The 23466-nt window shown below is 51.5% G+C and overlaps 1 protein-coding gene and 1 long non-coding RNA gene across 7 annotated transcripts in view; one reads left to right on the top strand and one right to left on the bottom strand.

The window, feature by feature from the left end:
- Positions 1–2: 2 nt before the first annotated feature.
- On the top strand, positions 3–20517 carry LOC123605398. The gene is made up of 2 exons (XR_006715745.1): positions 3–144; positions 20088–20517. It is a non-coding gene; the product is annotated as an uncharacterized LOC123605398 (long non-coding RNA).
- Positions 14880–23466, bottom strand: part of ADGRL1 (adhesion G protein-coupled receptor L1) — a 42770-nt gene continuing 34183 nt past the window's right edge. For 4 of the 6 annotated variants that reach the window (XM_045492234.1, XM_045492232.1, XM_045492236.1 and 1 more), the window contains 12 exons: positions 23039–23253; positions 22573–22743; positions 21915–22124; positions 21599–21819; positions 21321–21387; positions 20794–20885; positions 20075–20243; positions 18597–18725; positions 18315–18411; positions 18094–18222; positions 17903–17920; positions 14880–17480 (listed from right to left, as the gene is read on the bottom strand). In XM_045492234.1, the coding sequence (XP_045348190.1) occupies positions 16738–17480; positions 17903–17920; positions 18094–18222; positions 18315–18411; positions 18597–18725; positions 20075–20243; positions 20794–20885; positions 21321–21387; positions 21599–21819; positions 21915–22124; positions 22573–22743; positions 23039–23253 (2261 nt within the window). In that variant the 3' untranslated portion in view covers positions 14880–16737. The remainder of the gene's footprint in view (positions 17481–17902; positions 17921–18093; positions 18223–18314; positions 18412–18596; positions 18726–20074; positions 20244–20793; positions 20886–21320; positions 21388–21598; positions 21820–21914; positions 22125–22572; positions 22744–23038; positions 23254–23466) is intronic. The other 2 variants (XM_045492237.1, XM_045492233.1) reach the window with 1 other exon arrangement.

Consider the following 23466-nt stretch of genomic DNA (forward strand, 5'->3'; position numbering starts at 1 on the left):
TTGGCTGGATTGGTCGCGGGGGCGGGTGGAGAGGAATACTTAGCTGGGGATTCGCGGCAGAGGAGCGGAAGTTGGTTGCCGGCGTGGTTGAAGCGTGTGTAGAGGGAGAGGAGGAGCGTTTGTCGCCTTGGCGTCTGTCAGCAGGTGAGCGTTGCCGGGACCTTCTTTAAGGGGCTCCCGGCCCCTCCTCAGACCCAGCGGTGGGGGAGTCCGTTGTGAACTTTGTGAACGTTGGTCACCCCTCCCCCACTCCCCCGAGGGAAGACGGAGAGGCGGTCGCGCGACGCGCTGGGGCTGGGGCCCCGGGAGTGGGGCCTGGTTCGAGTCCCGCTCTCGCCTCCTTGAGCTGCTGGGAGGTTTCAGGTGGACACCGAGCACTGTGAGTGGGAGTTGGGGTCCTGCCTTCTGCGACTCAGCTCCCGAGGCCACGTCCCCCCCACCCCCCCCCCCCCCCCGCCCCGCCGCTCATTGAACGGGGCCGTGAAAACTCGCTGACGCGACTTGTGACTGCATAGTGTAACTAGAAACTTCTCTCGGCCCCCACGCCAGGGTCGGACCGCTGTCGCGCCCTGCCGGCCAGACTCCCGCTTCCACCCGGTGGAAAAATAACACGAGCCGCCTTTCTCGTGTCACATTTTTTCTAGCAAGGACGTCTCAGTGAAAAAAAAAAAAAGTAAAAAAAAAAAAAAAAATACAGGTGGAATGAATTTTAATGTTATCTTTAACCTAGTATAGCCAAAATAGTATTTCAACAAGTGATGGGCCTAAAACATACAAATGAGATGCCTCACGTTCTTCTGCTAGGGTACTGAGGCTTCGAAGTCCCCTGTTTTAGGGTTACAGCTACACTTTCATCGGAAATAGTTGGTCTGGCTTTGGGTTTCCTAAAATTGACACTTGAAAATGGAGAAGCTAGTGCCCACGCTGTCGGCAACAGGCTTAGAAGTTTTCCCTGAGCTCAATTACACACCGGTTTTTTATTTTTATTTTTTATTTATTTATTTATTTATTTATTTATTTATTTATTTATTTATTTTTTAATTTTTTTTTCAACGTTTGTTTATTTTTGGAACAGAGAGAGACAGAGCATGAACGGGGGAGGGGCAGAGAGAGAGGGAGACACAGAATCGGAAACAGGCTCCAGGCTCTGAGCCATCAGCCCAGAGCCCGACGCGGGGCTCGAACTCCCGGACCGCGAGATCGTGACCTGGCTGAAGTCGGACGCCCAACCGACTGCGCCACCCAGGCGCCCCTACACACCGGTTTTTTAAATGTCAGTGTTAATTAGTTAGAATTAAGTGACGTGGAAAGTTCTATTTTTACAGCGCAGCTGGAACTGTCTCCAGGTGTTCACAAGCCCCTGTGGCAAGTGGTTCCTGTATTCCTGGACAGTGTGGGTCTGAAACCGGTTGGATCACTCTTTTTAAAAATTAAAAAAAAAAAAAAAATTTTTTTTTCATGTTTATTTTTGAGAGCGAGACACGGAGTGCCAGTGGGGGAGGGGCAGATGGAGAAGGAGACACAGAATCCGAAGCGGGGTCCAGACTCGGAGCCGTGGGCCCAGAGCCCGTCGCAGGGCTTGAACCCCCGAACCTGGAGATCATGACCTGAACCGAAGTGGGACTCTTTTTTTTTTTTTTTTTTTTAATTTTTTTTTTTCAACGTTTATTTATTTTTGGGACAGAGAGACAGAGCATGAGCGGGGGAGGGGCAGAGAGAGAGGGAGACACAGAATCGGAAACAGGCTCCAGGCTCTGAGCCATCAGCCCAGAGCCCGACGCGGGGCTCGAACTCCCAGACCGCGAGATCGTGACCTGGCTGAAGTCAGACGCTTAACCGACTGCGCCACCCAGGCGCCCCTCGAAGTGGGACTCTTAACCGACTGAGCCACCTGGCGCCCCTGGATCAGTCACTCTTTAAACATGAGTGTTTTTCTGCTTTCCCGGTGAGAATGTGGTCTTCCAGGCTCTACAGCCTTGTTTCTGGTCACCGCTCCCCAGGCCCGACCCCAGCTTCAATTCAGCCACACTGTCTTTTTGTTTTTGCCAACCTGACCTGGCATTTCCAGCACAGAACCCCTCTCTACCCAGAACCTCTTCCCCTGTTCTTGGCATGGCTGGTGCCAGGTTTACCTGTTCAAATGTGCTTTTCTCAGAGAAGCCTTTCCAAGGGTCCCCTGGCCAGTGTTCAGACTCAGCGTGTAGGCCTGAACACCAATTCAAGCTACTAGCTTTTCTTATCCAGCCACCTCTGTGGTTTTGGTACAGTGAGTTGTAAGGCCTCGTGATGCTAGGCTTTTTTTTTTTTTTTTTTTTTTTGTATTTATATCTTACATTAAGTACAAAAATGTTTTGTGGCTAAAATCATTGAAAGTGTTTTTTCCTTTGAGATGATTTGGCTGCAAGAAGATCCACTTTTATGATCGGCTATGATTTTTTGGCGGATTTTCGTGACTGAGAAAATCTGATTTTCAGATTATTTCCAAATGTAATTCAGTTGTTTATATGAATACTGCATTTAATGATGAACGAAGTTGCCATGATGTTGTTTTCTAGACGTGTCATTAAATACTTATTCACTCCAACTTTGTAGTGTTCTTTTTGCATTGTGGAACTCCCCCCCCCCCCCCCCCCCACCTTTTTCATACCGCCTGAAAAGCTCATCAGCCACAAGTGTTATGTCTGTGGTGCTAATGAAGTAAATGGCTCCGTCTGTAATGAGTTCTCCATACAGCTGGCTGAATAATCTTCAGTTGTAAACCAGATCATGTCATTACCCTGCTTAAAACCTTCAAAGGCTCCTCAGGTTTAGAATGAAACCTAAGGTCTTTACTGTGGCTCAGGCCCTGCACCATAACCTCAGCTGACCTCTCAGGCTTCACCACCTAGTCTTCCTCTTGTTCCCACTCTCAAGTCCTGCCGGCTTTATTTACCATCTTTCAACACACCAAGCTTGTTCCTGCTGTAGGGCCTTGCACTTGCCATTCCCCCTGGAATGTGCTGTTTTCATATAATTGCATGGCTGTCTCATTCCCATCGTTTATGGCTCAACTCAGTGCCCCTCTCAAAGAGGCTTTCCCAGGCCACCCTAGTTAAAGCAGCTCCTTTTTTTTTTTTTTTTTTTTTTTAATGTTTATTTTGAGAGGAGAGAGCAGGGGAGGGGCAGAGAGAGAGAGAGGGAGGGAGACAGAATCCCAAGCAGGCTCTGAGCTGTCCGTGCAGAGCCTGACGTGGGGCTCATACCCATGAACTGTGAGATTGTGAGTGGAGTCGAGACCAAGAGTCGGATGCTTGACCTACTGAGTCACCCAGGCACCATAACGCAGTTTTTCCTTACATCACCCTGTTTTACTATCTTGGTAACATTCAGAACTTAAATTGGTTTTACACTGTGCTTCTCATCATCCCTCAGTAGATGGACAGCTAGTCGAGGGCAGAGCTCTCACTTGCCTCACATTGACCTTTGAGTGTATTCAAAAGAGTAAATTCACATAAAGGGCTTAACGTAGTACCTAGAGTCTGAAGAGCACTCCATGACCTAAACTTTTAGTAGTATACAGTAATAAGGAGATGAGTCTTTATTCTTAACATAATATTTCAGGTGCACACACACTTGGAAAGGTATAAGAAATGCTATAACAAAATACATTTTTACCTGTTTCCCAGCTTAAGGAGTCAAACATCAGAGATGCCATTGACAGGCCTTGTGTACCCCTGCCTCAAACCAAGTCCTTTCCCCTTATAACTACAACCCTAGATTCAGGGTTTATTTTTCTGTGCGTGTTTGTACAATTTAATATCTGTGTGTCTTTAAACAATGCATAGTATTATGTGTCATGTTCTACAGTTTTATATAAATGAAATCTGTGCAAAAAAGAGTTGGCCATAGTAGGTATGAGACTGCTGTCCTTTAGGAAGGCCTGTTTGCATGGTTGGCCCTTGACTGGTCTCTAGGAACTTGGATTTCAGAAGAGTTCTGCCATCCCCTAAAGAGTGGTTCTTGGTGCCTAAACTGTACAATGTGCTTTATGTTGAATATCTCCTTTCCTTCTGGAGTCTAGTGTTTTTGGTACTTGACTAGCCCCCAATAAATACCCTGGGCATTGATTCTCTAATGAGCTTCCAGTGGGCAGTATTTCACATGTGTTGTCCCAACTCCCCTGGGGAAACTAAGTGCATCCCACGTGACTCCACTAGGAGAGGATTCCTGGAATCTTGTGCTCCAGACTTTGCACCATGGGCCTTTTCCCTTGGCCAGTTTTGCTTTGTACCCTTTCACTGTAAGAGATCATAGCTGTGTGAAGGCTCTATGCAAAATTCTGTGAGTCCTCCTAGTGAGTCATTGAACCTAGGATGATCTTGGGGACCCCGGACAAGGTAGCATACCGGACATATACTTAAAAGGTGAGGCGAGCATGGCATCTGTGGCACAAAATCTGAGGAGGCATTCACTCTCAGGGTCACACAAGTGTCCAACCTATACAACGCTGAGGGTGAGCGCCTCCTAGAATTTTCATTCTAGACACCTTGCTTGCTCCACTCTGGTCACAGCCGTTACCTCTGAAACTTGCTTTTTTCGTCCAACAGAATGCCTTTGCAGTGTATATGTGTTTACGTATGTGTAACATCGCTGCAAAAGCATTACGTTGGACCCAAAAAAATACATTTTCACTGCTGTAGCTATGCTGTCTGATGTGGTAGCCATTTTCTACTTGTGGCTATTTGGATTTCAATTAATCAAAATTAAATACAAAGTTCAATTCCCAGTCACTCCTAGCCACATTTTATGTGTTTAATAGGCACCCTGTGGCTGATGGCAACCACATTTGGACAGCATGGGTAGAGAAAGCTTCCACGGTCACAGACAGTTTTGTTGGACAGTGTTTACTTACCTTACCCATTTACCTCTTGCTCAGTATTTAGGTTGTTTCTTGTTTTCTACTCTTGCAAACAGTGCTTCAGTGGTTGTTGCTGTATATGTCTCCTTGTACACACATGCAGGAGTTTCCCTAGGATACGTATCAGGAGTTGAATTACTGGGTTATGGGAATATCCACCTTTCCTAGATATTGCCAGTTTGCTCTTCAGAATGACCATTCCAGTTCTTACTCCCCCAGCAAGGTTGCTATTGCCCAGTGTCCTTATCAATACTTGGTACTGTCAGATTTTTACGTTTCTGTTTTTTGATTTGTGTAAATTAGCAGTTTCCGTTAGCATTTTCCTGATGACCAGTGAGATTGAGCTATTTATGTCTGTTTATTGACCCTTTATCTTCTGTGAGTTGCCTCTTCATATCTTCGCCCGTTTTCCTGCTGGATTGCCCTCATCTTATTGAGTATAGATGGTTCTCACATCTGAAACTTGCCTTTTCATTTGTATGGTGTCTTTTGAAGTTCAGAGTTTATTATTACTATGTTAATGTCATCAGAATGATCAGTCTACTTAAAGTTTGTGTTTTTTGTGCCCTGCTTAAGAAATCTTAACCTGTATCTACTCTTTTTTCCTCCATGGAAGTTTTACTTTTCATATTTAGCTTTTAAAAAATCTACCTGGAATTTATTTTTGTTTATGATGTGAGCTGGGACTGTGTTTTTGTTTTTTCCACACAGAAACCAGTTGTCCCTGTTTCCTTTATTTTTTTTATTTTTATTTTTTTTTCAACGTTTTTATTTATTTTTGGGACAGAGAGAGACAGAGCATGAACGCGGGAGGGGCAGAGAGAGAGGGAGACACAGAATCGGAAACAGGCTCCAGGCTCTGAGCCATCAGCCCAGAGCCCGACGCGGGGCTCGAACTCACGGACTGCGAGATCGTGACCTGGCTGAAGTCGGAAGCTTCCCGGTTTCCTTTATTGAGTAGTTCAGTGGTTTTCAGAATGTGATCCCCTGGGGATCCACGAGGTAAACCATTTTCATAATGGTTCTAAAGGGTCACCTCCATTTCTCGTTTGCACAGTGTTGTCCTCTGCACGACTCGTAGAAAAGCAGTGGTGGGTAAAACCGCTGGTGCCTTAGCACAGGAGTCCGTGCAGTGTCCCCACAAGGTAGTAGTAGTTGTCCTTGTATTCCTCGTTGCTGCCACACATTCATTGTGAAAATGATTTCACCTAAGAGTGTCCTTGAAGAAGCCATGAAAAGTAGTAATTGCGTTAAAACTGAGCCTCTGAACAAGTCTTTGTAATATTCTGTGTGCTGAAATGGGAAGTTTGCACGGAGCACGTCTATTGCTTGCTGAAGAGCGACGGGAGGTGAGGAAGTGCACTTGTACAGTTGTTTGAGTAGAGGTGGAACTGGTGCCTTTTTTCATGGAACACCATTTTTACTTGAAAGAATGACAGACGGTAGTTATTCAGTTAAGATATTTGGCCGATATTTTCTCAGAAATGAATGAAGGGAGCTGGTCACTTCGAGGACCATTGATGGTCTGTTGCCAGTGATAAAATTTGAGCTTTCAAGCAGAATTTAGTCTTTGGGAAAACTTTTATTCACCATGAGCCTGACTACTTTGCAATATTTAAAGATATTTTTCTGATGAGATCAGTGGTGATATTAACAAAGAAGATTTTCAAAATATTGTATAGGAATTCAGTAGATCAGTATTTTCCAATAGGCCAAGGGGGCTCAATGTAACAGTATGAAAAATTCATTGATACAGTTTCATATTCCACCTTACAACCAACTCTTAATTTTTTAAACATTTTTAAATTTATTTTTGAGAGGCAGAGAGCATGAGCATGGGAAGGGCAGGGAGAGGCAGACACAGAATCCGAAGCAGGCTCCAGGCTCTGAGCTGTCAGCACAGAGCCTGATGTGGGGCTCGAACTCACAAACTGCGAGATCATGACCTGAGCTGAAGTTGGACGCTCAACTGACTGAGCCACCCAGGTGCCCCTGACCTTACAACTAACTTGAACACACCACTACTTGTTGAGTTTTGGTAAGTAACAAAGTAGGATATCCCCAATTAGCTGAAAAGGCTATCGCACTCCTCCTTTTCTAACTGCATCTGTGTGAGGCTGGATTTCCTTTATGAACTTCGACCAAGACAGCATATTGCAACAGATTGATTGCAGAACCTGTGTGAGAATTCTGGTCTCTTCTATTGGGCCAAACACTAGGAGCTTCACAAAATGTAAAACAATGCCATTCTTTTCACTACTTTGTTTTTAAAAACATAGTTATTCTTTATTTTTGGGACAGAGAGAGACAGAGCATGAACGGGGGAGGGGCAGAGAGAGGGAGACACAGAATCGGAAACAGGCTCCAGGCTCTGAGCCATCAGCCCAGAGCCTGACGCGGGGCTCGAACTCACGGACCGCGAGATCGTGACCTGAGCTGAAGTCGGACGCTCAACCGACTGCGCCACCCAGGCGCCCCAAAACATAGTTATTCTTAAAAATAGCTGACTTATGTTAACATCTGTTGGATTTATTAGCTTATGTTGTTTTTTTTTTTTTTAATTTTTTTTTTCAGTGTTTATTTTTGGGACAGAGAGAGACAGAGCATGAACGGGGGAGGGGCAGAGAGACAGGGAGACACAGAATCGGAAGCAGGCTCCAGGCTCTGAGCCATCAGCCCAGAGCCCGACGCGGGGCTCGAACTCACAGACCGCGAGATCGTGACCTGGCTGAAGTCGGACGCTTAACCGACTGCGCCACCCAGGCGCCCCTTATGTATTTTTTTAAATGTTTATTTTGAGAGAGAAAGAGGATGAGTGGGGAAGGGGCAGAGTGAAGGGGGTGGTCAGAGGATGGGAAGCAGGCTCTGTGCTGACAGCAGTGAGCCTCGTGCAGGGCTTCAGCTCTTGAACTGTGAAATCATGACTTGAGCTGAAGTCGGACGCTTAACCGAATGAGCCACCCAGGTGCCCCTGATTTATTAGCTAATTTAAATTTTTAAAAAATTGTCAGTTGTAGTTTCTAATTTAGTAAATATACATAGAAATAATCCCTATCCCTATAAACAACAGCTCTTTAGGGTTCTCATTAGTTTTTTTTTTTTTTTTAAGATTTAATTTATTTTTAAAATTTTTTTAGTGTTTGTTTAGAGACAGTACGGAAGAGGGGCAGAGAGAGAGATAGAATCCCAAGCAGACTCTGTGCTCCCAGCACAGAGCTGACATGGGGCTCAAACCCATGAATTGTGAGATCATGACCTGAGCTGAGATCAAGAGTCAGACGCTTAACTGAGCCTCCCAGGCGCCCCTTAATTTTTTTTAAGAGCAGTTTCAGGTTCACAGCAAAATTGAGAGTAAGGTACAGAGATTTTCTGTATGCCCCCTGCCTCCCCTTTTCTCATGCATGGCCTCCCCCACCATTAACATCCCCACCAGAGTGGTATATTTATAGTTGATCCTACATTCATATATCATTATCACCCAAAGTCTATAGTTCACATTAGGGTTCACTCTTGGTGTTGTACGTTCTGTGGATTTGGACAAATGTGTGCCGTCATTATAGTCTCAAGAGTATTTTCCTTGTCTCCCAAATCTTTTGTGCTCCACCTGGTCCTCCCCAATTCCACTCATGAAGTTTTGTGAGGGTAAAGGGATCCCAAGACCAAAACCCTTGAGATCCTCTGGATCAATCCGTCCTTTCTCTAGTGATTTGTAACCTCTGTCTAGAACAAGTTTGCATGGGCCTGTTTGTCTTCCTGTGCCAACACCACATTTTCTTAAACATTAGCACATAACAACCAGTCTTTGTAAGGGCTGGTTCTCACACCTAGTTCTTCATTCTTTCAGAGGTATCGGTTATTCTTGGTTTTTGTTATTCCACAGAAAGTAGGACACACGAATACTTTTTCCTTTTACCAAAGTAATACATGCTTAATGAAAAAATTAAAAAAAAATTTTTTTAACGTTTATTTTTGAGAGACAGAGATAGAACATGAGTGGGAGAGGAGCAGAGAGAGAGGGGGACACAGAATCCAAAGCAGGTTCCAGGCCCTGAGCTGTCAGCGCAGAGCCCGACGTGGGGCCTGAACCCATGAACTGTGAGATCATGACCTGAGCCGAAATCGGATGCTTAATTGACTGAGCCACCCAGGCGACCCTGAAATAATTTTTTTATTTAAAAAAAAAAAAGTTTTTTTTCAACGTTTATTTATTTTTGGGACAGAGACAGAGCATGAACGGGGGAGGGGCAGAGAGAGAGGGAGACACAGAATCGGAAACAGGCTCCAGGCTCTGAGTCATCAGTCCAGAGCCTGACGCGGGGCTCGAACTCACGGACCGCGAGATCGTGACCTGGCTGAAGTCGGACGCTTAACCGACTGCGCCACCCAGGCGCCCCGAAATAATTTTTTTAAATGCAGAATTGGAAGAAAGTAAGTTACTCACCGTTCATATTCTGAAGTATAGCTTTATATTCTGATGTTATATGTGTGTACATATACGTACATGTAATGTTAACCTTAAGGATAAAACTGAGTTTTAACAGCAAAAATGAGTTTATTTGGGAATAAGAGAATTGCATTTTGGGACTTGCAAGCTGTGACCAGACAAAACCTTACCATAGGCAACTCTAAAGGACAAAGGAGAGGTATGCTCTTATAGAGAAAAGGGAAAGTTGGGAAGGCTGTAATAAACCAAGAGTGCTTTGGAGTGAACTGGCAGTGCGAAGTGTAGTGGCTTTTCATAGGCTGAGCTAATCTGTATCTCTTCAACTGGGCTTTTGTGGGGCGGGGTGGGGGGGAGGATTGGTTGGAGGGAGAAAACCTTCCTCCTGCTGGGGTAGGGAAGCGGTATCTACTTGCTTGGTGCATCTCTTCCTGTTGGGTCTGCAAATGACTGCTGGCGATAGGGCACGAGAGCTCCACCTTCTGGCCTCTTGACTCCATTTTAGTGAGGTTTCCCTTTATTAATTTTCACAATATACACATGCATGTGTGTGTACATGCACAAATACACACAAGTTTATGTAACGTTTATGCACTGTTTGTATAGAAGTGTCATTCGAAAAGGTGGGTCATGCTTTATCTTTTTTATACCTAAATTTTTATACAAAATCTGATTAGAAATTTATTTCTATGTCATTTAATGTTCTTCTGCACCATCTTTAAAATTTATTCATTTATTTATTTTTAAATGATTTATTTATTTTTGAGAGTACAAGCAGGGGAGGGGCAGAGAGAGAGGGGGACAGAAGATCTGAAGTGGGCTCTGTGCCGACAGCAGCAAGCCCGATGTGGGGTTCGAACTCACGAGATCATGACCTGAGCCAAAGTTGAATACTCAACCGACTAAGCCACCCAGATGCCCCTTGCATCGTTGTATTTAATGGCTATATGTATTGTTTTATGTGCCTGATTTATGTAATGATTTTCTGTGCTGAAATTTTATTCGTTGTGTTTCACTCACAGAAGCCTGACCACAGTGAACCTTCTTGTTGCTAAGTTTTCATGTGCATTTGTGATTGTTTAGGATTGATTCCCAGGAGAGGACTGGTTGGGTTACAATGAGGGCTTCAGTTGTGAGAGGCTGGGATCACTTAGATGAAGGTGGAGGGTTGTGGAAGACAGTGGGACAGGACAAATAGAAAAGATTAGCAGCTGCAAGGATTTTGGTCAAGGAGAGTCCTGGTGCAGTGAACATGATATAAGTGGGGGAGGGAGGAGGCAGCAGGGGCCTGTCCTCATTGCTGGTTTCCATGACTGATGTTTGAAGGGGTAAGAGAAGAGCACAATAAGCCTGTGGATGTTGTGGGGATTGAGGACTAGCCTCAGCCTGGCTTCCCCAGGTCTTGCTGAGAGTTTGTGGGACAGAGGAGGTTTTTTCTGGGTTGGAGGCCCCCAGTGCCTTTAGCCTTTTGGGGGTCTGGAGAGAATCCTCTGTGGCTCTGCATTTAGGCCGTCCTTCTGGCTTGACTCACATCAGCCCGCTCTGGACAGCCCTAATACTACCTACGTGGGGACTGTTGGGGAGTGTGGTGTGCTTAGTGGGCATCTCCTGTGATGTGAGGAGCCAGATCGTCAACCCTCTGTATTGTGTGCCACATGGGGTTGGTGAACAGTGATGAGGAGTGGGCAGTTGCAGCCAAGCACAGACATCCCTAGAAGCAGCTCCTGGGATCAGAAGACCAAGATGGAGGCCTGGTCCAGCTCTTTCTTATTAGCCAAGTGAACCTGGGGATAAGCTGTCCTGGGCTTCGTCTTCTGCAGCCATAAAACAGGGCTAATACCTGCCTCGTCGGGTCACTGAAAGGATTAAAATGGATGGCATGTAAAGCATCTGCGGGATGCAGACACTTTGAACTGCCCAGTTGTCCTGTTTGAGTAGGTCATTGTCACTCTAAGCTCAGTTTCCTCATTTGACGAATAGGGATAAGAATACATACTTTGTGATAAGTACATGCGGTGAATTGTAGGAAGCAACTTGGAAGTGATAAATGTCAACGTAAGTGTTACCGTTCCTGGGCATGTGCAGATGGCTGCACCAGGTATGTACGGGTGCCACTAACAGCCACCTGAGGGTCACAGGCATCTGGCACGGCAGATTGAGATTGTGCTAGCAGAGGAGGGTGTGTGCCGTGCTGGGGAGAGTAAAGGACACAGAGGTGAGAGAGCTGGTTGTGTTGTAGAACCTCCTCTTATGCTGGGATTTGATCTCAAAATCAGAGCACGAAGTCAGAATCATATGTAGTTAAATTTGATTACCCTTAAAGTCCCCACACCTGCTCACAGAGTGTCTCAGTAAGTCCAGTACCATCAGCTCCTCTTCCAGCATAGGAGCAGATTGCCTTTTCTTGGGTTGGGTACCAGCAGAAGTAGCGAACTTAGGTTTCAGGGCTGCGCTAAATTAAACTCAGCATTGCGCAGTGAGGGGCACATGGGAACCGAGAGCAGTGGAAGAAATGGCCGATTCACACAGTTCCATCATTTGTAACTCTCGTCTCAGGCTCACTCTAGGTCTCCCTTTCATTTCAGCTTTCCATCCTTTAACAAATATTTATTGATCACTTACTGTGTGTCAGATGCTGTGCTAGACACTGGGGAACAGCACTGAACAAAAACACACCATTCTACATTACATTCTGGTTGGGGAGGCGGATAATAAACAAGCAAAAGAAGTTTCTTAGTTTGCTAGATAGGAGTGCTATGGGAGACCAACAAAGCAAAATGTGTTTTAGGGAGTTCTGGAGTAGCCAGTTGCAGTTTAAATGGAGTGGCTTGGGAAGCTCTGATTTTCATAAGCAGGAGAATTCTCTGCAGGAGAATAAGTGAATGCTATGGAATGGCCAGGGCAAAGGCTCTGAGGCAGGTGCCTGCATCTTTGTGTGCAGTGAGGAACCCAGCATGGCTAGAGTGGAGGGAAGCAGGAGGAGAGCCATGGGGATGAGATCTGATGTCGTAGAGCCTCATAGGTCATTGTAGGCTGTTGGGCTGACTTTGGCCTTTTGTCTGGGCAAGAGAAGAGGTTACTAGAGAGTTTTGAGCAGAGGAGGGACAAGGTGCTTACCAAGATCATTCTGGTTTCTGTGTTGAGAAAAGCCTGAAGAAGGACAAGGGAATTAGGGGAGTGTTGCAGTGGTCGTGATGAGAGACAATGGTGGCTTGAACCAGGGTGATAAGAATTAACTGTGGATAATTTGAAGTTAGAACCACCATTCCATTTTCTGTCAGTTTAGATGTGAGGTTGAACAAAGGTAAGTTCAAAGGAACCTCCAAGGGTTTATTCTTGAGTTGCAGATGGATTTGCGATTAGTTGAGGTGGGGAGCCTATGAGAGGAGCTGTGGGGGACAGGTTTGGACAAGTTAAGTTTGAAGTCCTGCCAGACACCTAGGGGGAAATGTGGAGGGGGTAGGTTGGATGTGAAAGAATTTGGAACTCAAGGCAGAAGTTCAGCCTGGAATTCTGTGTTTGGGGGTTGTCAGTTTATAGTTATTATGTACAACCATGCAATAAGGCTGAGATCTCCTAAGGAGTGAGTGTAGGTATCTGGTCTCACCGGTGTTAAGAGTCAGGAGATGAGAAGGAACCAGCCACAAACTGGGAAGGAGTGGCTGGAGAGGTGGGAAGAGAATCGGGAGTGTGGCATCCTGGATGCAGATGTTGAAGGGAGGGAGGCACAGAGAGATGCTCGCACTGTTTGAATAGTCCTTCCTCTCTCGGAGCACTGGGAGCTGCATTTGAGAATGTGCAATACATGTGATGCGGTCCCACCTTGGCACGTTTGAAATGCACCGTTCCAGCAGCACGTGGGGGTCTAGGAATGGCAGGTGGAACGAGACAGGCACAGCATACAGTGCCTGCACTCTGAAATACAGCTGGTGGGGCTTCTCTGACACTTGATATGCAGTGGCCTGGCCAGAGAGACTTGGGCATTCATCTAGGCACTGTAAGCCAGGTTCCCCATCTGCAAAATGGAGATCTGATAACCTCCCCCATAGAGCATTTATGTGGATTCAAAGAGAAACTGCACCTGAAGTGCTCAGCCAGACCCAGGAACTTACAAAGTTCTCTGTGAGTGTTAGGATTCTGTGACTCGCCAGGCCTCTGCAGTGGGTTCAAAATGCTGCAGTGCAGGTTCTCACCGTGTCAGCCTCATGGGGACACTCTGAGCAGATCCACTCACCCACTTCTTACCCCCCAGCGAGTCACGCCACTCTTGTCATTCCAAGAAATCTTAATTTCTTTATTGTTTGATTTTTTTGACTCAACAATTTTTTTTAAACTTTTTGTTTTTTTCTGAAACGTTCTTGTTATGAGCCTTTTGTTTTGTTCTCGTTAAATGCACTCGACCCAAAATTGGTTTGGCATATCGAAAAGGAGACCAAGGAGGGACTGGGGGGCATGGGAGAGAGGGGAGGAGGCCCGAATGGACACAAGAGATATTGAGGGTGAAAGAAGAGGTACACAGAGACAGTGAAAAAGACACAGGGAAAGAGGTGTTGACAGAGAAAGGAAGGCCAGGGAAACAACAACAAAAAATACTAAGATTTAAAAGCAAATGAATTCAGGAGCCCAAGGAAGAGAGTAGGAGAGGAAACCAAGACCCTTCCTTCTCTATACTGTCCCAGCTGGGGTGGGGTGTCAAGGCACCAGGTCTGGTTGGGGTGAGGGGACACCTGGGCTCTCGGGGGTGGCTTTGCACTTGACTGCAGTGGTGTCCAACCCCACCAGGGGGCCCTGCCATGCAGCTCTGAGGCCTGGGAATCCACCTTGGTGATTTTGGCTGGAATGAGAACCTAGGGACCCACCACACCCTCTCTCCCCTTGATTGTCAGTATCTGGAGAGATAAAAGGAGGGCTGGTCAGGGGAGAGAAAGCTGATTCCTTGCCTGCCTCCAGCACCCACCCCCTGTGGAACTCTCCCTCCAAGCCTGCTCTCCAGCCCTCTTACTGGTGGCAGAGGCAGCCTCTGGCTGGACTGACGCCTGGCCAACTTCTCCATTGTCCCTCCTCTCTTGCCAGCTCTTCACAGACCTCTAACTGCCCCTTCCTAAGTGGAGTTCCTGGCCTAGTGATACCAAGGAAGGCCACAGAGCTGTCTGGGCAAGACTGTTCCCTATACTTCTCTCTTCCCCATCCAGACTTACCCATGTTCTTCCGCTGAATGAGGTTAAGCCTTCCTACTGAAAAGCCACATATGGAACCCAAACCTGCCTTCTCCCCACACCTGTCTCCCTACATGGGACAAACCACCATCTTTGGTCTGACCCCTTCTCCCCTAACTGATGGGGACAAGCCAGCCCCAGCTCCCCAGGAGAAGGGAGGGACTTTCTAGCAGCAAAAAGGGTTCCTCCAGCCACCTACCTGTCCCTTTCCCCTAGTTCCTCCCTAGAGCCTTCCCCCCCCACCCCTGCCCCCTTAACCCAAAGAAGTTTATGGCAGCAGCAGGCTGAGACCCGAAGATGTTTGAAAACTCATGGCACTTGTGAGAAAAGAGAGAGGGGCAAAAGAGACAAGAAGGGGGCCAGAATAGGGGTGGAGGGCCACCCCTGGGAGAATGGCAATGATAGGGCTGGGCTAAGTGTGGCAATGGGACTACCCTACCCTCAAAGAGTTGGGGCAGGGGAGGCCAGGGTAAGAGGCTGGAGAGGAGGGTGCTGGAAGAGGTACTCAGGAGACATCCCCAGCCTGAAGCTTCCAGAGTCTATAGGTTGGGGGTAGAGCCCCCAATACAAAGGTGTCCTGACTGCAGGCCCTGGTACTTGGCTCTGTGTCCCCTGCAGGAGGGTGTAGGGGAGGGAAGGTGATCTCTCACCTTTGCATACCCTCCCCACCCCCCTCGAGAGAAGACAACTTCACCACTCCTAGCCTCCCGGTCACACCCACCACTTGCTGCCTCCACTTTCCTTCCCCCATCAACCTCTCTAGGTGGGAAATCAGTCCCTTCTTCCTCGGCCCAGAGTCCCAGAAGCAATATACAAGAAGCAGGAACTCAAAGGGACAGCGCAGCCATCTTGGCAAAAGCATCTTTGGGTGTGAGGGTGTCTCCCCCGGGCCAGTGGGGAGGGGAGGGGGAGACAGGCCCCGGTCCTGGGGCAGGCAGTGAGGTACACGCCCCAGGAGGGCTGACTGAGGCCAGGGACAGGCGGAGCAGGGAAAGAGGCGACAGAAACAGTGCCGGGAAGGAAACAGGTTCTTTGTTTCGCTGTTGCTTCTAGATTTTGTTTTCTGTCTCTGGATTGTAAAAAGCTGCTCTGGCGGCCCGCCCACCCCGGCTGGGGATGCACACATACACGGAGGAGTCCTGGCTGCCAGGGCCCGGCGGCGCCACTCTGCTCCGGAGAAAGCCCCGGGCTGGCTGGGCCACAGGCTCCCGGTGGCTTCAAGTGATGAGATTTTCTTTCCTTTTTTTTTTTTTTTTTGTCTTTTTTTTTTTTTTGTCTTTTTCATTTCGTTGAAATATTTACAGCAATGGGGGAGGAGGAGGAGAGAGGAAGGGGTAAGATGGCCCCCTAGGGAAAGATCCAAGCCCAGGACCCACTCCCCAGGGAGATCCAGACCCAAAATCTGCTCCCCAGTTAGCCGAGCCCACAGGACTGGGAACTACCCAAATATGGCCACCCCTGTGGGCTGGGGGCCCTGCGGGGAGTTGTGCTTCATCAGGAGTCACCCCAAGGGAGGGGGTCACTGGGTGCACTTGAGGAGGCTGATGGGCAGGCTTGCTGGGGAGGCAAGGATGAAGAGCAGAGGAGGGAAGGAGCTTCAGAGAAAGTTCCACCTTTAAACCAGCAGCCACAACTGCCCTTCCGCCTGCCCTGGGGCCTTCTCTTGGGCCAGAGGCCCCAGTCTCCAAGGAGCAGGGAGCTAGTACAGGAGGAACCTGTCTGCCTGCTCCCACTGCTCCTTCCTGGTGCAGCTGGCAGCATTTCCAGATGCAGAGACAGGAGCAGCGGACAGGTTCCATTCAGCAGGGCCCTTGGCCCAAGGAGACCAAAGCCCTCGTTTCCCTCCAGGGGGTAGGAAGGTAGGGGAGAGGGGGAAGTAGAGAGTGGGCTGCACCCATCCAATTTCTCCTTCCTTACTCCCTTGGGGACCTCTTGGCTTCTCCTCACTGCACTTCCCCCAATTCGAGCTGGTGCACGTGGCTGGTAGGAAACCCTGTCTGTGAACCCTGCACCACAGGCCCCCATGGCAGAACTCCTGAGGGGCCTAGAGGGCCCACGGCCGACGGGTACTTGGAGAGAGTGGCCCACCAGCCACTGCCTCCATGAGTCTCCCTCTCCCACCAGAGCCCCACCCAGGGTTCCCTCCCTGGCCTGGGCCACCAGCCCCTGGTCCGTGAGGTCCCTCAGAGACTGGTGACCAGCTGCATCTGCCCATCCCCATCGGGCCCTGGCCCCTCGAGGCCTGGGGCTGCCAGGTAGCCCTCGTGGCTGGGCCGCCGCACCTGGTAGTAGCCCTGCAGGGGGTTCCGGGCCACCAGGGCCGGTGGGCGCGAGGTGTAGTAGATTTCAGGGGGGCCGGGGGGCGCAGGCGGGGGTGGTGGGAGGGCCTCGCTGGGCCCCTCGGGGCTGCTGTCCGGGTAGGAGGGCGAGTCCCGCAGGTTGGCCCCGCTGGCATAGAGGGAGTCCCGGCCCGGAGGGGAGGAGAGGGGCCGGCTGGTGGCCCCATCCTCCGCAGTGCAGCTCTCCGACTCATCCAGATCGCTCTGGTACAGCACCGACTGGGCCCGGGGCAGCAGCAGCGGCTCCTCCAGGGCCTTGTAGAGAAGTTCGATCTCTGCCCGGTCAGCACCCCCGGGCCCGCCTGCTTCTTCCTCGCCACCGCCCCCTGGCACAGGTGGCACGGGGGGTTCGGGTGGTGGAGGGCCCTTGGCCCCGCTGCTGCCGCCCCGCAGGTTGTTGTGTACCAGCTCTGAGATGATCATCTTCTCGAAGGCGGCAGCGTCGGCCAGGTTCCGGCCTCGCGGTGGCTCGGAGGCCCCATCCCCTGGAGGGAAATCCCCACTTCGCAAGGAGTAACTGTTGTTGAAGTTGCCATTGAGGGGCAGTGTGTCCATGCCACAGGCTTCCCGGCCTCCCAGAGGGTGCTCTGCAGGCAAAAGAGGATCGGCTCAGGAGGTGCGTGGGCGGCGACAGGGGCATGGGCACACGGGAGAGGGGGTGCCTGCTTCCCCCTGGGCTGAGCTCTTCCATTCCCATTCTTTCTCACTGGTAGAGGGGACACCAGCCCAGCAGCAGGTTTGGGGAAGGGGGTGGGGACCAGTTCTCTCCGGGTCCCCTCGCAGGTAGAGGCTATGTGAAGAGTTCTGTGTGACCGGTTCCATTTCCTGTGCTCTGACACTCCTCACCTTCACTGCCTACCTGAGAGCCAAATATAACCCCCTCCGGCTGTATGTGGGGGGGGGGGTTGGGGGCACCCTGAGTTCTCCTCCCTGAGTGAGATCATCCCAGGAGGCCACCATCACATTTTCCTCCCAGCCTCAGAAACGTTACCAGGCAAGTCACACTTACTGGGTTCCCGGTAGCTCCCTGCAGGTGCCAGCGAGGAGAGAAAAGAGAGAAGGTGAGAGTGTGCTTGGGAAGTCAAGCCCAGGCTCCAGTTCAGGAAGCATGAGGATGCCCCAAGCAGAGACCCTTGGGATGCAGACCTCACACTCCCCGATCTGAGCTGCTGATCGCTTCCTGTACTGGAGTGCTCTCACCTGGGGAGTTGAAGACAGGGGGCGAGGAGGGATTGAAGCCCACCGACTCAGCAATGAGGGTGTTGTAGGGGCTGGTGCCCCCACGGGGCTGTAGCACGGGGTTGGTCAGCAGGTGGTTCCCCATGGTACCTGTCCGGGACGTCAGAGGTCACAAGGTGGCCCAGAGACACTGGTCTAAGAATCTTGAGGGATAAAGTGAAGGGCGAGGGATGCTGTCTCACCTCTGTTCAGGGTGGGGGTACTGTTGATGTCGCCTGCCATGAAGGAGGACTCCGTCTGTTTCCTCACGGTGTCGTTCCACATCCTCCGGATTCGGCTCTGGGGACATAGCCTGGACGTGAGGGGGCCCCCGGGGCGCCCACCCTCCAGGATCTTTCTGAGGTCACTCGCCTGATGAGCACCACCAGGGACCCGGGCTGAGTGCTGCCTTGCCTCTCGGGCTTGTGGGTGCAACACTCAGCCCCAGGGAGCCCTGCCCGGTGCCCTGGCCCCGGCCCAGATACCTGGGTCCCTGTGTAGTAGCGGGTGTTGCTCCGCATGGCTGAGGTCTTCAGTGAGCCGTGAGCGCCCCCGGGGGGGGAACGGATGCAGCAGTAGGAGTGACGCAGGCACTTGCTGTACTCCTTGTGCACCTGGGTGGGGAGGAAGACAGGGAGCTGGCAGCGGGCGCCCCGCGAGCCTCTCAGACCTCTCCGTCTCCCGTCCCACCACAGCCAGCCAGCCAGCCTCTCTTGCTGCTCAGGCCCAACCTCCTTTCTCCACATCCACTGCTGGGTTTCTCGTTTGTTCACACGACAGATCTTTAATGAGCATGTGCCGTGCGCCAGGGAGAGTTTAGGTCCCAGGAATGGCATAGAACAAATCAGACCCACGGCTCTACCTCTGAGAGCTAGTACCGTGGTACACAGAGACACACGTAGATGCAAACGTCGGCACGTCGTGTGGGATGTTTGATGGTGTCAGGTGCTGTACAGACAACTATGGCCGGGAAGGGGGCCGGGCGGTGCTGTGGGTTGGGGGTGTAGTGGGGATCTGTGATTTCAAATAGACCAGGGGGAGCCTCCCTGAGGAGCCCTCTCAGCAAAGATCTGAAAGAAATAAGGCAGCAGACCTTGTGGATATGTGGGGAGGAGCAGGGACAAGCCCTGAGGAGAGTCCGTGTCTAGGTGTTCGAGAGAAAGCAGAGGAGAGCATGGCTGGAGGGGAGGAGAGGGAGGCCCGGGTAGGAATGTGCGAGCCTACGGCTGCTGTAAGGGTGTCACTGTCACTGTGTGTGAAGTGGGGGCTGTGCGAGGATGTTGGCTTTGGCTGTGTGCCATGGGGGCGGCAAGGAGGTCACACTGTCCCTGCGTACCAACGCAGGCCCCAGGGTCTTGCAGCAGCGATCTTGTGATCCCTGCTTCCTCTGTCCCCTGCTTCAGCCTTCCCCGCTTCACTGTCCACCTGCTCCCACCACTGTCTGGGGCTCCCTACTCCCTTGAAGATGAAGTCTACAAACACCTTGGTTCAGGTTCCCCAACTTTCATCTAGAGCTTACTGCCTGTACACCCTCTCCACACTCGTCTGCTTCTGTGATCTCCTTCGTATATATATTTCTTCATGATTCAGATTTTCACACATTTGAAAAGGAAACTGTTACCACAAAACTCACAGTTCATCTCCCAACTACTGAAGTAGAAACGTTCTGTCTGGGTGGTACTCAGTCCTCTCCCTCCTACACCCTTGATTTGTGCCCCACGCTGGGCGGGGGGGGGGGGGTGTGGGGGTGAGGTTGATCCTCTGTCACAATCCTGCCCTGTGCTCTCCCAGCTCCCCAGACCTGTCCTGCTTTCTTGCTCCCCCGTGTTGCCGTATCTTGCTCTTTTCCAGAGCCATCTTCACCCCTGCCTAAATCCTTCCTGACCCCAAGCCTGCTCTCCCCTCACAGCAGACACAGTGCCACTGCAGAAGGCAGGCACTTGCACCCCACCCCTGACCTCACCTTCTTTTGTAAGGCGCAGTGAAAGACAAAGATGAAGACCCCCTGGAAGGCGTTAAAAGTGGTGAAGAGATAGGCCATGACCACCGACTCCTTATTGATGAAGAGCAGGCCGAAAGCCCAAGTGAGACCCAGCAGGAAGAGCAGCGCGATGGCCCCCAGGGCCCAGGATCTGGGGAGGGGGAGAGGGAGAAGGGATATCAAAGTCCCTTACAGTGGAGAAACCCTGCCCCGTAGCCCTGCTGCGTGTCCCTCTTCAGGCGAGCCTCGATGCCGTCTGCAAAGACCCACCTAGGATGCGTGGGCCTCGGGGGGAATGGCCTGCACAGCGGTACTTTCAACCAGCCCGGGCCCGAGGTCGGGGTTTGGGGTTTTGCAAAGGTCAGTCGTTAGCCTTCACCCTTTGGTCCGTGTTTCCAGACCCTTAACCTGTCTTTTGCTGCCTATTTCTCTGTAAGTTTCCTTGAAGGGGACTTACCTTTTGCACTTAGCCTTACGCTAACCAGCTATGTCTCCAAGAGCACAGGTTAGATGTGTTAAATCCCGCATTTTCCAATACTCATTAAGTAGATACATAACAAGCACAATAAAACACCACATTTGTCCTTAAAATCACATCGTGTGGTACTGAGAGTGAGAGCACCACGTTTTAGGAAGCCCTGGGAGAGGCCAGGCCCAGTATGGAGACCTCAGGGGCAGGGGTGTGCAGAAGGGTTGCTCACTTAATGTTGTCGAGGCGACTGGAGTCGGGCTTGAGCACAGATGAGCTCCGGATCATCTTGTGCAGGGTCACCATGAGGAACACCAGGTTCACCTGGGGGTGGGACAAGGGGAGGGGCTAGGCTACACGTGGTACTGGCCAGGCTGGGGGTCCCTCCACCTCCCATTGTGAGCTCCTGGCCAAGTCTTAGTCTCAACCCTCCTTCTTCAGGGCTGCCTCTGCCAATGTACCTGTGCTCAGGTGTCTGCTGACCGGTAACAACTGTTAATGTGGCTCCTGCTGCTGGGAGGACAGGGCCCACACCTGACACAGGCAGGGGCTCAAATCACAGTGCCTGGATGGATGGGCCTCGGTGCTGGAGCTTTACGGACCTGCTATGCTCTTGTCCTCTTGGTTGGCTGCTCGGTTTCGATGGTGGTCAAACCAGCCCTCTCAAGGCTCGGGGGGAGTGGGGGGTGCTCAGGGGTCAAGGCTAGCTTGCATGAAGAACAGAGACGTGGTACTGGCGGGTACCACCTTCCTACTTACCACGATAACAAAGGAGACTGGCCCGATGAAGCTCCAGATGAAATAATTGTCCACTCGGAGCCAGCAGCTATAAAGGAAGTGGGGCTGGGGTAGACAAGAGGCGGGAAAGCCCTCCCCCCCTCCCCAATCCTAGTCCCCAGGGACTCTGCTGTGGCCTTAGATCTCAGGAGGAGGGAGGCCAGTGCCCTGAGGGTCCTGGCCTAAGAGGTACTGCTGAGCAGAGAGCCAGGCAGGAGGAAAGACTTGGGGGGGTGGGGGGTGGGAGGAGGAACACTCACGCCTTCTCGGTGCCATAGCTGCGGTAGTCGATGGCAGCCGCGATGCCCACCACCAGTGCCGGGAAGCAGTAGCCCCCCAAGTAGTAGTACTTGGTGCGGGAGTACTCGCTCTCAAACACTTCCACCAGCAGCAGATAGAGGTGCACACCCTCCAGGCACAGCCAGGAGAAGGCGGCCAGGAAGAAGTAGTGCAGCAAGCCCGCGAAGATGGGGCAGGCGATCTGGGGGCAGCGGGGACGGGGACCACAGGTGAGGAGCCACCCGGGCCGGCGCCGCCTCTCCTCCCGCCCGCCTCTGTCCCTGAGCCCCAGCCCACCTCATACTGAGTCTTGTCGATCCCGACCAGGAAGAGCAGCTCAGCCAGGAAGAGGTTGATGCACAGGTTCTTGTGGATGGTGTTGCGGTCGGTCTGCAGCCCCCGCAAGAAGCAGAAGGTAGAGATACAGATGGCCAGGCAGACGAGGGAGATCACGATGCCCACCCAGGTGATGACCGACAACAGCAGCTCATTGATGCGGCCCTGGTACTGGGGGATTGGGGGGGGGGGGCACTCAGCACCTGTGGCCTTTGTGTAGCCAGGCTCGCTCTGGGCTCAGCCAGGTACTAGTGGCGAGCAAGGCCATAGGTCACGGGCACCACCAGTGCTGCCCGTCTGGCCTTCTGCCCCCTGGCCGGCTCGCCGGCCCCCACCCTTCTGCGGCTGGCACGCTCACTTCCTCATGCTCTGGAAGGCTTGTGGAGAGATGACGAAGGTGACACCGACTTGCTTCTCCAGAGAAGGGAGAAGGTGGGACCGTGACCAGAAAGAACCAGACATACGGCCTCATGCCCCAGGCAAGACTGGTGGCCCCCCTCCTGCCCACATGCCCACGAGGCTGGCCTTCCCTGCACTGTCCATGCAGTGCTCTCTCTGCCATGCAAGGCCAGGAGAGCAGGTGGGCCTGCCCAGAGGAGCGGAGCGCCAGCCAGCTTACGATCTCGTGGTGGGCCATCAGCACGGCGAAGTTGGTGAGGTGGCTGCAGGCACACGTGGTGTGGGTCTTGTTGGACTCCACCAGGCGGCAGCCCTGGGTTGACCAGTAGCCCAGCATGGAACGCTCCGAGTAGTTCCAGAAGGAGCAGTTAGCATTGAAGTGGTTCTTGGCCTGTCGTGTGGTGGCGGCCGGGAAGTCAGGTCCAGGGAGTCCCGTTCCAGCCCCCACACCCAGCTCCCGGGATGGTGACAAGCATGAGAAAAGGGGCCGGGGCTCCAGGTGACAGTCTGGGGTCTCCGGGGACAAATGGCCCAAGCTGTTGAGATGGAGGCCGGGGGACCGGCGTCCCAGAAAGGGATCGTAACTTGTTCTTGGGGTGGGTGAACACGTAGTGGGGAGAATATGCAGGCTGGGAACATGGAAGGTGGTGGGACCCCCACAGAGGGAGGGGGATGCCTCAGCTCACCTCCAGGTGGGCCACGGTGAAGATGACAGGGTCCATGAGAAAGACTCGACTGGACTCCTTGTTGATGGACGCCGCGATGACCTGCGAATTCACCACCAGGGAGGCGCCGCCTGGGCCACCTGTGCCTGCTTCACCTGCCAGCTTCACTGTGGCGTTCTCGGTGGACAGGAAGAGACCCAGGTTGTTGTAGAGGATGAAAACGACTTTGACTACACCTGGGGACGATGGGCGTGGCAGGGCGAGCCATCAGTCCTCGGCCAGCAGCCCCCCCCCCCCGCCCCAAGCCACACCGGCCAGCAGGACCTCCAGAGCCAGGCTGTGGCCCAGGTGAGGGGGGCTTGGGGAGCCCTTCTGTGTACCATTGTTCAGTTAGTTGTAAACGGTTCCAAATGACAGGGCCGTGTCCCCAGCCCCACCTCATTTGCTGT

Source organism: Leopardus geoffroyi, chromosome A2 (genome assembly GCF_018350155.1).
Source record: "Leopardus geoffroyi isolate Oge1 chromosome A2, O.geoffroyi_Oge1_pat1.0, whole genome shotgun sequence".
NCBI classification, from domain to species: Eukaryota; Metazoa; Chordata; class Mammalia; order Carnivora; family Felidae; genus Leopardus; species Leopardus geoffroyi.